Source organism: Anguilla rostrata, chromosome 7, assembly GCF_018555375.3.
Source record: "Anguilla rostrata isolate EN2019 chromosome 7, ASM1855537v3, whole genome shotgun sequence".
NCBI classification, from domain to species: Eukaryota; Metazoa; Chordata; class Actinopteri; order Anguilliformes; family Anguillidae; genus Anguilla; species Anguilla rostrata.
Window position 1 is genome coordinate 28,185,152 of NC_057939.1, and position 14,723 is coordinate 28,199,874.

General features: G+C 39.5%; 1 protein-coding gene across 2 annotated transcripts in view; it reads left to right on the top strand.

Annotated features, from left to right (window-relative positions):
• Nucleotides 1-383: 383 nt before the first annotated feature.
• The window catches only part of trpc7b (transient receptor potential cation channel, subfamily C, member 7b), an 83,226-nt gene continuing 68,886 nt past the window's right edge, over nt 384-14,723 (top strand). The window contains exons 1-3 of one of the 2 annotated variants that reach the window (XM_064341921.1): nt 384-549; nt 1,914-2,676; nt 13,988-14,173. In XM_064341921.1, coding sequence (XP_064197991.1) covers nt 1,927-2,676; nt 13,988-14,173 — 936 coding nt within the window. In that variant the 5' untranslated portion in view covers nt 384-549; nt 1,914-1,926. The remainder of the gene's footprint in view (nt 550-1,913; nt 2,677-13,987; nt 14,174-14,723) is intronic. The other variant, XM_064341922.1, reaches the window with a different exon arrangement.

The following is a 14,723-nucleotide window of genomic DNA, read 5'->3' on the forward strand; positions in this document are numbered from 1 at the left end:
TAATTTGTCTGGCCCTTAACGGTACGATTGTGATTCTTTCATTTAAATCTTTTTTTTTTTTTTTAGCCTATATTTTTACAAGTGAAAAAATATAAACAGGAGTCAGATCAGCGATAATTTTATTTGATATTTCCGTTTGGCAGCGCGGGCAGCGTAGGCTATTTCCGAAATTTCTGACCTGTTTTTTGCTGGAAAAGCTGTTGGAAGAGGAGGATTGGCAGAGAAATCAATGGCTCTTAAAACACCAAACCGCGTGGTTCGGAAGTGTCATCTGTTGCGTTTCATTAAAATGCGATTAAAGGCGCGAGTATATTTGCACCTTCTGTGGGAGTTCTCAGCGTCGCACCATGCCATCACACCTCTGGCTGCAATCACCGTGGAGTGGCTCTAAATTCGGGAAAGCATATTAGACCTGCCTTCCCAAATTCGCGAGTGTCACGAATCTGGATCGCTCCAGATGGGGATGGGGGAGGAAAAAAACTTTAATCACAGAAGCGGAGACCTTCTACCCCAACCCATTGTAAAGATCTAGGCCTGCCTTTGACACAGGTAAGCAGCATATTTCAGGTATAAGGGGCTTGAAACAGATATATGCCCAGAAAGGGTTCTATTCTACAAATGATTCTATTCATAAATTGACATTTTAATATTTATCTTTTTGCTTATTTAAGCTCAAACTAGGTTGTCCAAATTTATAAAAATAATCTCAATAATCGAAATGATCTTATCAAGAGATAACAAGAAAGAGCAGTAATCAAGGCTGTAGTGGAGCTTAACGCACCTAAACGCCATGTATCCACCTTTTTAAATGAGGTAGAGCATTAATTTACTGTTCACTGTTGTAGTTTTAAATTAGCAGTCCCCATTTCATAAACTTAACGCAACGACGGTTATTTAAAAAAAAAAACTAGGGAGGAAAGCCTCCTCTACCATATCGTATATGTTTTTGTCAAAAACTTTTTGATCTACTTCGCTACCAATGTCTCAAAGTTTTCCGCTTCGACAGCCATCATTGCGCTGTGACAGTTGGGCATTGTTATCTGAAAATAACTGATGTATGCTAATTTACAAAGCATTTTAAATGTAGCCTAATAATTTTATAATATAAAGTAGGATATAGTTGTATCGCTATGGTTATAAAATTTAGTTTATAATTCGTTTTCTTTTTTAAACTAATTTTTATTATGTTTTTCTTAGCCTTTCTGGACTAGACTAGCTAGGTTCATGAAGCTAGGTAGCTAACTATCAAAATGGTTAACGTTACCGATAGTATGTGAGAGCGCTACAAATATGGATCAGTTATTGAACGTTATGTTCTGTCTAGACCGACGTGTTATTAAGACTGCATGACCCCTTTAATTCGCCTGCGCTTGTTATCCTTGTGTAATGGTAAGCATGTTTGGTTCTAATGTAGCAGTTTGTTTTGTTTCTTATAAACTTGTACCTCTGTGAATAAATCATTTTTGGTTTGCATTAATCTCAGAGGCTGTTCAGGCTGTGCTCACAGAGTCGGTACTTCAAGATGATTCTCAGCCAGGTCAGGTAGTCTGCCAGGATGTACAGTTTTTTTAGGGCCAGGTAGCACTAGGGAGGTTATCATTTGGTTGACTCTAATTGATTTTATATCAATGTGCTGCTCCTGATGGGGTGGGTTGTTAATTTTGGGTGAAAATGTTCTTACAGTGCATGGAGGTTTTCACTTGGGTGTTTGTCTCATTTTGCTACATCTTTATTTGAAAGTGGCCCTACACTTTGCCATATAGGGACATTGGTTGAATTACTGATTCATATAGTTTAAGCCAAATTCTAATAGGAATTTCAATGTAAATTTGTAATTTGATAGCAATTTTAAGGCATAAAAAGCCCTGCAATCACTCTTTGTCTCTGTCTATGTTTCTCTCTCTGTCTCCCAGGTTACCGCCAGATATGGCACAGCGAAGGCTGACCATGCTGCGGGAAAAAGGGCGTCGGCAGGCAGTGCGAGGCCCGGCATTCATGTTCAATGACCGTGCTGCCAGCCTGACGGCGGAGGAGGAGCGCTTTCTGGACGCAGCAGAGTACGGAAACATCCCTGTAGTGCGCAAGATGCTTGAAGAATCACCCACCCTCAATGTCAACTGTGTGGACTACATGGGCCAGAATGCACTGCAGCTGGCGGTGGGCAATGAGCACCTGGAGGTGACAATGCTGCTCCTGAAGAAGGACAACCTGGCGCGCATTGGTGACGCTCTCCTGCTGGGCATCAGCAAAGGGTATGTGCGCATCGTGGAGGCCATCCTCAACCACCCGTCCTTCACCGCCAGTGAGCGCCTGACCCAGAGCCCTGGCCAACTGCAGGATGACGACTTCTACTCCTACGACGAGGACGGGACACGCTTCTCGTCCGACATCACGCCCATCATCCTGGCCGCCCACTGCCAGAAGTACGAGGTGGTGCACATGCTACTGACCAAGGGAGCGCGCATCGAGCGGCCACATGACTACTTTTGCAAGTGCACCGACTGCACTGAAAAACAGCACGACGACTCCTTCAGCCACTCACGCTCTCGCATCAACGCATACCGTGGCCTGGCCAGCCCCGCTTATCTCTCCCTGTCTAGTGAAGACCCTGTCCTCACTGCCCTGGAGCTCAGTAACGAACTCGCTAAGCTGGCCAACATCGAGAAGGAGTTCAAGGTAAGGAAAACACATACTTCAACCCCATCGCTCTCTTTGTTTCTCTCTGTCCACCTCTATCCCTCATCTTGGAACATCAGGTTAATGTTTTTTACTGCTTTTGTTCTTGAGTTTGAGTATTTTTGTCACACATTTTTGTTTTTCTGTAGAGAGCATGACTTTTTGATTGATTGTATAACATGGAAAATTCAATTTGTTTTGTGTGTATGTGTGTGTCGTGTCTGTATGCTTTTTTGTCCTTGTTCATGTTTTTCTGTGTCTTTGTGTGTGTGTGTGTGGATGTGTATCTTTGCGCTTATGTAAATGCACGGGGTTGTGTGGTTTTGTGTACTGTTTCTGGTTGTTTTTGATATTTGTCACCACAGGAATCACTTGGAACTTGTAGTTTTCAAGTATCTTGTATAAAATATAATTATTGTATTTATACTTTAAATTTTTTTTTATTTCTGCAGATGGGCGACACAGTGTGTGGGGGGGTATTTAATCAGATCAGGTGTGAGGTTTGAACAGCATTTGAACACTTCATACTGTGGATTTAATAATGAGATTATGAGCATGGCTGAGGTGGTGGGAATATTTGTTTGCTTGACCCCCTGTCTATGTGTTAAATTACATTTTGTCCCCTCTCCACACCTCACAGACAAGAGGATATTTTTCAGCAGGATTAGTACAGGATACCGTTAGACCCTGGCAGTATTGTCATGTTTATACAACAGAACGCTACCTGATAAGGAAATACACTACAGAAAGATCAATTTCCCCCTCGAATGTGTATTTTTTCCCCCATTTACTTGCCTTCAGCAAACTGTGAAGGTTCTATGTACATCGTTCTGCTATGTTTATCTGCTCTATATTGCTGTAGAAAATTAGTTCTTGTTACATCTTTGTAAATTGCTTTCTGACTGCTCTGCTACATGTAGGGCTAGGTAATATGGCTAAAAAATAATGTCTCTATATTTTTAAGCTTTTTGCTGATATACAACATATATCTTGATATTAATGCATTCTCTGAAATAGCGTAACAGAGTGATTTTCAATTAGAATCATATACTTAATGAAAGCCGCCTATATTTAGCGCAATCAGATTTTCAAAAGTCAATAAAAGCTGACTCAATAAAACAATAACAGTGCTCAGACAAACCTACAGTATGCTTGCGCTAAATATTGTTCCAAATTTCAAAAATACTTTGAAAACAAGTCACACCAAATGCAATATAGAAAACTAATGCATGACTGTCAAATGAAAATAAATGGTCGCACATTGGCTTGATCAGGGTTTTTTCTGCATAGAGAATTACGAGGCGGCCGTCTCCGTCAAATTTCGTGCCAAATTTCGACAAAACTCTGACGGGTGTCTTCATGAAAAACACGTTTATTATATGAAAACAACGATTCCATCGAGAAAACTAGTTCTTTCTCGTTTTATACAATACAATTAGCACCAATTTTGGTCATTTTTGTCATTACATTATTTAAGAAAACTGCATGAAACCATAACTCAATCAAATAATCTCCCTAGCTCTGTCTTACTTTTTAAAATGTTGCGGTCTCGCAGTGTAGACATAGCGTTTCTCCAAGACCCTCTGAAACCGGGTTTTAATGCCAGCTAGCTTTATGATAAGTTCACTGTCACTTGTCACCTTGTCACTTGTTATTGTCACCAATATTAAAATTCTGGGTTTTAGGTCAGAATGGTCTCACGGCATGCTTGCTATCCCGGCTAGCTAGCTAGCTAGCTAACTAACTATTGAATTCTATACAAAACAGCGGTTACGACAAACGCAATCGTTTACAAAAATGCGTCCCGTAGCCATGACTTAAATATGGAACGCCTATTCTACTGTCAAAATAAGGGACGGTTATGTATTTTGCTGGATGGTTGGCATTCCTAAATTAACCCAGTAACTAGAAATGTGATACAATGTTGCCATCAATTGTGAAATTGGACATTGAAAAGGCGATGTAACAACAATTCAAAAGCGAAAGAATAATGTTGTAGTTTTAACTGCTGAATGCTGGATTTTGTAGCGCATTGATTTTAGATCTGTTAAAAGGCCCGAGGTGTCCCTTTACTGAGAAATAATACCCATCCTTTGGACCAATCAGAATCGAGTATTCAGCCAAGCCATTGTATAAAAAGTAAAAATTCATGTTACTGACGAGATGCGGTAAATTCGTCTGGTCTGAAATTAGTGCACAACCACAAAAAGGCCCCTGTGAACTGTAAATGAAAACAAAACGATAACTTGTTATATTTGATTTGATTCTAAACAACTTTGTTGTTTGTTAACTGTAAATTAACACATGAGCTTTTATGTTGTATTTAATGTTGAGCAGGGCACCTTTATTTATTTTAATAAAATATGCTTTAACGTGATAATAGTCATTTTCTTCAATTATAATTATTAGAACTCCTAAAATATGTTGCTTGTAAAAAGTGTTTGCTTGAGACAGTTGAAGGCATGGTACACATGCACATGTGTGCACACATAAGCGTAGATTTTGGGGAGACGTAGGGGATGCGTCCCCCTCAATATTTAGAACATAAAATGAATCCCCCTATTTTGTGTATTCCTTTACATAAAGACATTTCTACCATAAATTGATGCTGAAAAGGCACAAATTGGTGCATAAAAATTCACAAGAATGCAGGAAATTAAATGTTTGACACTCAAAATTTCCTGCGGGAGGACCCCCACACCCCATGCTTAATGTGCCTCTGCCTCATTTTGAGCCAGGAAAAACCCTGTTGATGACATAGCATTAAAAAGTCAACAAAAATTCTCCCTGGTACACAATTTTTTTTTTTCAATAAACCCAATATATTGAGTTAGGTTTGTAGAATACACAGACAGAAATAGTGCACACTGTATAAGCACAAGTCACACACAAAACAAAGGGCATATTAACATAAAAAGGCTTCTTTAAGCACAAACTAATTGTATTCCCTTTTATGTTGGTGTGCATGTGTTCAGACTCTTGTGTAAGGCAAACTTGTTCTCTGGATGCTCAGCTGCTCTTACAAGTTTTAAGCCAGGATCTCAAGTCTATCTAGTTTCTGGCTTGAGTGATGCTTGCCGGCATGACACAGTGTTGCCACTGGTACTAAATACCCTCCCAGAGAGAGAACGACTAGCTGCCTGGGCTCGTTCAAAAACTGGAGTCAACCGTGAAACGACTTTTCCTCAACAGCGACAGCTATCAAAAAAGGGAGATACAAAAATAAAAACAAATAAAATAGGTGAGTGGGTGGACTTGAGGACGGGGGTGACTTTTTCTGCATCCAAAATTTAGGACATCAAACTAGTATATTAATGTTTTTAGTATGTGAAGGTATAGTCTGAATCAAGTAGTATTCAGAAAATACCCAGATGTCAAACTACATCCAGGCTGCATCTTTTGCAGGCAGCATTTGAAGGCAGGAAGACATTGAGTCTCATTATAAAGTTAGCAAAAAAGCATGCCTTCAATCGGACAATTTTGAAGGCATTAACAGATGTGTCCTTTGCTAGGTAGGATATCTCATGGGTCTTTGAGATTACCTCAGGCTTCTCACTTCCATTGAAATAATGCTGGCTGAAAACAGCAAAGTGACAGTTGCAGTTGCAATGGAGGAGCTCATTTACAAGTGTGAACATACATCAAACTTGATGATTTGTTGTGGTCATATTTAGAAATATGTTTAAATTATTTAATACACTGGAATAATGTATGCAATGTTTAAGACTGAGCTTTCCATGAACTAGCCAGTAATCACGTTACTTTTCTGTGATGTCTTCTTGCCTTAAATGTGCATCCCAAACTCATTGCCGTTTGAGGTTCCTTTAACATTAGAATGCCATCTTCAGAGGGAGCTCACTTATAAGGATGTAGACAGTGTGGCAGCTGCCTTCTGTTTGAGACACTAAGGGTTTTGATTCTGATGTTGCACTGTACAATCTCATCTCTGGGACATATGAAACAGAAATTGAAATAGTTGATGCCTTTACAGAACATGAGTTTGAACTGGATGACACACACAGATCAAATTCAATCAGAAGGGGATAAGATTATCAAGTCTAACCTTGACCAGTCAGGTCTCCAAACCACCCTTCTTGAACTAAAAGCAAGAAAACATACCTTGCCTGACAAATTAATAATAGCAGTTATTGTTAACCTGATAGTGAAGTTTAGGCGCTGGGTCATATTTGGAATTATTGCATGGATGCGATACATGTGCATCAGAGAGCTGCAGAAAGACATAGGTGTTCATGGTTTAAACACTTTGCGCGATCCCAGTAGTGGTCGGCACGCCAGCATGCCTAGATTGCTCAACTCAGACATTCATTGCTTCTGCAACCAGAAAACAGAAACTCCGTGTTGTACTTTCATTAGTAGACGATATACGAAAACTATGCCAAATGTGGAGCTTCGCTGCTCCACCATTGTCATGCCGGTTGTTCATTTAACAAGCAACCCCTCCATGCAGTCTCATCTGCAACTACACCCCCCACCCATGACACACTGGACAATAGTGTATCTGGGCATTCATAAAAATATTCTTTCACCACTAAAAAATCATATTCCGTCATAGCAACAAGATAAACCCAACAATATCCTTAAGATATGCAAATACAGCAGTGAAAACGCTGCTCGCTGAATAAACAAGACAATTTTTTCTAAAATTATACCATGTCATTCTACTGTCAATATCTGTGACTAAATATGGAATATATTGTCTTAGACAGTCCGTTTGTGAAATGCGTGTAATACTGCTGTTTACGGTGTTGTCGCCCTTTGTAGTACAATCTGGCTTGATTGACAATTCATCTATCCAATAGGTGACAGTATAAGCTTTCTAACGATGTATAACATGACTAATTTTACTTTTGGAATACTGTTTTATAAACCTGCGTAACCGAAAGTTGGGGAGAGTTGTGAATCATCATCGCCACCTTATGCATTCACTCTGTAGTAGCAGTAAAAGACACAGCACCCGGCAAAACGTTATCGATCAGTTTTGTCTTTTGTTGTAAAACATTATTATTATAATTGAGGACTTCTGAGCATAGCTAAGCCATATGTTTGCTGATAGACCTAGCTGACATTTTCTGGATTAGGCTAAGTCAGAACAGGAGTACGACAGCATTGATTATCTGTCTCTATCTACTGAACACAGATATAATTTCTTCATCGCTATGTAAGTATTACTGCTAAAAATATTTTGGTTATATACATTATTTTTGAAATTGAATGTCTTTAAATAGGTTAGTAGTATTTTATAATGAGGATATTTCACAATGTAAGGTAAGCGTTCACTGGTAGTACATTAGTGTTTGTGTTTTCATGCACCTGATATGATGTGAAAGCTGGAACATCGCCAAAACGTGGTAGACAGTTGAATATTGTTTTAATGTCGTTGCATCCCCATACAAGAAAATATTACATAGGCCTACTGTCAAGTACAAAAAAACACACTAAAGTTAATGATTACTCAATTAGGTACTGTACCACATTGTGTGACGATGATTTTGCATTATTTTTTAATCTGATATCAATGTTTCATCTTCAACCTTCATAAGGGGCTCATTTATATGCTTTATAATTGACAAAAATAACTTTGTTCATTTTTGGAGAGATTTTGGATTTGTTTCAGGCCCCTCTATGTTTTAGACCCCTGTACTGATGGAAAGCTTGTAATTCCCACATGAAAATGATACAACAGTGAGTTTCTTGAGTCAAAACAGTTTATTTGTTGTGGAATACATGATTATGTTGTGAGTTACAGCAATGCATAATTTAGACATTTTGGATAGAGTAGGAGACACTGGGTACACTGCTTAGTTTTTGCTTCATAAATCTTTAGTAGTTCTACATATCTACCCTTAGAATTTATGGAATTGTCATCAAGGAGTTTTTGATCCAGGACATGTATAGTTTAACCTGTTGTGGGATCTCTCAGTATTTCATTGTAAACTAAAAAGAGCAAATTCATTTTTGCTTTTGTGCCTAGACAATTGCCTTTATGGCACATTATTTCTTCCTAAATTATGAATATAAACAAATCTAAGATGCTCATATCTGGAGTTATAAAGCTTTAAATAAGGTACCCCCTAAATGGGCAAGGATTGGGCAGATTTGGCATGTTCGAGAAGGGTTTAAGATGAAATATTGATTGATCACATTAAAAAATAATCCAAAAACATTGTTGCACACCTACCTAAACATGTAATCATTCATACTTGTATGTTTTTCTGTACTCTAGATTATGTAACATTGTGTTGCATGGGGAAGGGACAACATTTTTACATATGTTACTATTTATGATCACTCCAGGATCTCCAGGAAGGTAAATTTTATGTTAATCTAGCACATATCAGCACACAGGAAATTAGAATAACTATTTTCCATGCCATTTCCATTCCATACTGAGAGCCAGGGCTGTTTGTTAGCCACCAATACAAATGTGCTGAGCATTATTGGTGAAGGTTCACAGTTGACTGAGACAGTCCAGGATTCAAGCCAGGGTGTCCCCTGTCCTGACAAATATCTGCAAATTATCTAGATGTCAAGGTTTTCAACAAATGTCCACAAAGTGTCCCAGTTTGGATGCTAGTAGAAAATATGTTTTATGGTGTTCTGAGCTTAAGACATTTCCTACATTTGGTCCCTACGTTCTGTCTCTGTGGTTCTAGGGGTATTTCACAAATCAGGATTACTGAGTTAGCTAGATAACTGCTGAGTAAAACCCAACAGCTCTTTACTCAGTGCAGTTATCCTGCTAATTCAGTAATCACATTTTGTGAAACAGGGCCCTACAATCCAATCAGAAAACAAACAATTTCAACCACACATGGGAATTAAATATTGATTTGTTTGTAGGAGTGCCAATCAATAAATTATAGCTACCACGTTGAGCTGCGTCATTGTCGTAATAATTTAGATGCTAGTTAGCTACTCCCCCTCCAAATACTAGCCATGCTGAAGAGAAAGAGCCCCTTAAATAAAGAGCTCCAAAAAACCAACTAATTTATCCACAATGTCAATGGTAATACAAGTGAGGTGTTCTGCAATCGTTGTAAATCTAAGTTTTTGTTAGCTCGCGGTGGAAAATCGGACATTAATGACCATCTGAAGATGGCAATCACAAATGGCAGCTAGAGACAGAAAGTAGTTCAGCTGCTAGCTTCTTCAATGCTGGAAACCCCAGAGATAATGATCTAAGATGAGCTGCAAAGGAAAGGACATTTGCTCACCATACTGTGAAACATAACCAGAGCTTTCAATCCAACTGGTTTAATTAATAACCTCTATGATGAATTTTTCTCGTGGGCCCTTAAAAAACCGAGGCGCTTATTAGCAACGTGATAGCACCTCACGCTATGGATATGCTTAAAGCTGAAACTATGGATGTCAATTGTGTTTCGGTTGCAGTTGATGCCTCTAACCACAAAGTGGTGAAACTCATCCCCATAGTGATTTAGTACTTCAAGGCCACCGAGGGGGTAAAAGTGTGCATACATCATGCTCATGTGTGCAGAACACACTACGCACAATGCTATAGCAGCTGACATACTCCCCTGCAACATTGAGAGCTTTGTCATCAATGTCTGCATGCTTTCTCATATGTTCACTGCTGAAGGGATTCTGTGACTTTGTCAAACTTCAGTATGTCAGTCTTCTGGCAAACAGCAACACCTGATGGCTCTCCCTGATACCTGCAGTCAAGTGGGTACTGAAGATATACCCAGCACTGCAATCTTATTTCACATCCCAGGAGAATGTCCCCACTGCAATTATGCAGTTTCTGCAGGACGTTGTGTGAAGTATGGATGTGGTTCCAGCACAATCAGATGACAGCCTTCAACGACTGCATTGCCTTTCATGATTGTTCCATCTCCTACCTGAGTGAATGGGGAGCAACATTCACTGAACTACAGGTCTTTTCGTGGACACTGCTGACCAGTGTGCCTCTGTGCGATGACATTGAAGGCACAGTTCAGTATGTGACATCGAGGCACTGACAAAGTGATATCAACAAAGCGTATCTATTGCATGAAACAACCACTGTGAAGAAGTACACGGGCGAGAAGGTTGTGCAATGCACACCAGCAGATGGACGCTGGATGGAGATGTTAACCCATTTCCAGAAAAATGGAACTCCATTCCAAAACATTGGTTGCATCTGTCAGTCTACCTGCCACAAATGCCCTTGTGGAACAGATCTTCTCTATAATGAACAATACCTTGATGGAGAAGAGAAACTACATAGGACTGGCAACTCTTAAAACACTGGTCATCACAAGAGTTAACGTTGATCACACCTGTGCATAATTCCACGAAGAGCTTCTGAGAAACAGGAATCTGCTACAGAAGATCCACTCCTCAAGCAAGTACTCCCCTGCTTCACCTGATATTTTAAGTTAACATTGGAGTAGCTGTATGCCTTAATGCAGTGCCTTTAATGTGTTTGATTTATACACTTTTAAATGTTATTGTGCAATTTTCTGTGCAGCTTTATTGTTAATGTTTTCAACTTTCAAGAGCTTTAACCCCTTAAACGTCACTTAAAATCCAGGGCTTATTGTAAGGATCCCCCTGTCTGAAATAAACCCCATTATCTCAAATTATATACAATACAGTACAGACATTGAAATAGAGAGGACATTTGTCCCAAAATGATCAAATCCCCTGATCCTATGGGAGTCTCATGCTGTAAATATACAGGGAATATTTATTCTGAATAACAACAAACAAATTAAAAAATAATTTTGTATTTTCTTTATTCTGTAGTGAATATATGTACTTCTGATCCTGGATGAAACCAGATGTATTTTTCCAATCATATCTCAGGATGTATACTACTACACCAGGAAAAAAGTTTGAAGTGGGTTGAACAAAGCAGTAAAATTTTACATGAGTTTTCCCAAAGGTGGGCCCAAATGTCCCAAACATCTCTAAATTCGAATATTGTGTAAAATTTTTTTCCAGCTATATTCCACTTCCAGATGCCATTTCCATTGAGGGTGGTACCCTCTGAAACCCCACAAAAAAATATTCTTTATTTACCCATTTTCTCTTTTTGACTAAGCCTAAGTATTTCAGTCAAATGCTGTCCTTTTGGAGAGCTTCTATGCTACTTAACATTACATTCATTTGCCAGATGCTTTTATCCAAAGCAACATACAATAAGTGCATACCAAAGGTCATTGGAACAACTACAAAACACAGGTCTGATAAGGTACAATACTCATTTTGTAACAGTTATCCATAGCCATGAACACATTAAGTCAAGTTTACACAGTAAACATTACTCTGACCTAACCTATGCTAGGTCAAACTAGGAGGCACAGCAAGCTACAATATCAAGATAATGATGCAAAGTACAATAAGGTACATGTGTAGCTTGAAAGAGGGGGATTTAAAAAATGATCCCAGATTGGGAGTGATAGTTAGTCCAAGGTATGGTCTGAAGAGCTGTGTTCATAATGGTTAATTAATACACAAACTAAATTCCCATAGAAACAATCAAACCACTTAGTTTTACCTTGCTGAGTGCTCAGACCTGCAATCAGCTGCCAGACTGTTGTCAGCAGTAAACCTCCTGATCACAACAGAGTGAGAGCTCACAAGGAGGAAAATGACAAAAATATAAAATCAAATCATAAACGATTTACAATAATATAGTGCCCTTTATCAGTACTGCAGTGTCTTTCATGCAAATCATTTGCATAAAACAAACAAAGCTCCAAGAAAGTGTGTGCTAAGCTTCCACTTTTGTGCTATGTGAAAGTAAGTCAGTACACAGTTGAATAGCTAAACTGTAGTTTCGGCTAGAGGGAAGCTGTGAGCTATGTTCGAAAACTATGTAACTGAGCTTGTAGAACTTGACTCTGTGTGAATAATGTAACGTGTATGGGGTTTCTAAGCAGGGGCAAACGTCACAATAGGTAGATCTTAGAGAGGGTAGTAGTCGCTTGGTTTTTTGGTCATTTACTCAGCACTGGAATGGCTAATTGAGATATTTTTTTTGCTGCTTGTAAGGTAAGAAGTTGCTTTTTTTATAGAAAAACTGCACTTTTTGCATGTAGCATTCTATTTACTAGGGATGAGCGAGTACACCATTATCTGTATCTGTATCTGTTCAACCAACAAAATTATCTGTATCCGTATCCGTACTCGGAATGGGCGGGGCTTAAACCGGAAGTGGACGGGGCATAACCGGAAGTTGGTATTTTAACCTCTTAGCGCAAAGCCCCTAGTGGTCGGCACGCCGGCTATTTTGGAAGGTACCCAAGCATCACATGCGGTATGCGTAAAACCAATGGTAAGGTTTTGTATTTATTCCCCGATATTGACTGTAGAATGACATGGTATCATTTTTTAAAACTTTGTCTCGTTTATTTCGTTATTCAGTGAGCAGCGTTTTCACTGCTGTATTGGCATATCTTAGGGCTATTGTCGGGTTTATCTTGTTGCAATGATGGAATACGATTTTTGCGTGGTGAAAGAATATTTTTATGAATGCTCAGACAGATATTGTCCATTATGTCATGGGTGGGGGGGTTAGTTGCAGATGAGACTGCAGGAAGGGGGTGCGTGTTAAATGAATGACCAGAGTGACAATGGTGGAGCGGCGAAACTCCGTATTCGGCATAGTTGTCATGTATGGTCTACTAATGAAACTAAAACAAAGCGTTTCTGTTTTTAACTCATACTTTGGTTGAAGTAGCACTGAATGTCTGAGTTCAGTAATCTCGGCACGCCGGTGTGCCGACCACTAGGGGCTTTGCGCTAAGAGGTTAAAATACCAACTTCCGGTTATGCCCCGTCCACTTCCGGTTTAAGCCCCGCCCATTCCGAGTATGGATATGGATACAGATAATTTTGTTGGTTGAACAGATACAGATACAGATACAGATAATGGTGTACTCGCTCATCCCTAATGCTAGAGATTGGAGCCATAGAAGCCATTGTGGCTAGAAACTAGAAATTGTAAAGAACCTTAAGATTTCCACACTTACAAGGGTCCTGCTGATGGGCAGTAATGTTAAAAAAATGTTTGTACTTTGGTTTGTTATTCAATAAATACTGATAAATTAACTGAATTCTACTCTACCAGAAGTTTTTTTTTTTTTTTAAACCAGTGGTGGCCTAATACTTTTGGCATGTACTGTGTGTGTGTGTGTGTGTGTGTGTGTGTACATACTCTTATTTCTGCTGTGTAAGCAGCATACATATTTAAGAAGAGGCTTTTGGGTTTCACCAGTTGTAAACAATTTAGTTTGTAACCACAAATCCCCCCCGCCCCCCCCAATATCACCCCATCCAGAATGAATATCGCAAGCTGTCTATGCAGTGCAAGGACTTTGTGGTGGGCGTGCTGGACCTGTGCCGGGATACAGAGGAGGTGGACGCTATTTTGAATGGTGACATCAGCAAGGAGCTGGAGGAAGGGCAATGCCACCGCACCCTCCTCAGTCGTGTCAAACTGGCCATTAAGTACGAGGTCAAGAAGGTCAGTTACTCCTCTCCCCTGCGGTGCTGCCTTTCCCCTTTATTCCAGCTGCCTGTTCTCCCAGGAGTCGCAACATTCTATGGACTTACCAGATGGTCACCTTTTGCTGTCTGTCTTCTCTACTTTCTTATGACAGGAATATTTCCAATGCCCCAGTGTGCTTGGTCATGTTCCTCTATGAATATGTATAATATTTGTGTTAATATGGCGCAGGAATAATGCCGTTCATGTCATATTGGAGAAATCAGAACAGTTGGACTACTTCCCATTGCTGCAACTTGGAAGTATTCACCCACTGCACAGTGGTTCAGGTCCAACTTGTTTGGGTCTCAAAACAGTTGTCATCTATTAACTCTGACACACAACATAAAAAATTTGAATATCTATTTATCCAGCGGCCTCCCTGCTAGAGGATTGTGCTTAGCTGCTACAGGAGACCTAATTAGTTTGGTTATGTTTTTTTATTTTATTCCCATTTTCCTTACATGGAAGATAAGCCATTACTGTTGTGGGTCAGCTGTAACTGCCACATCCCTTATGCTCAATGGAG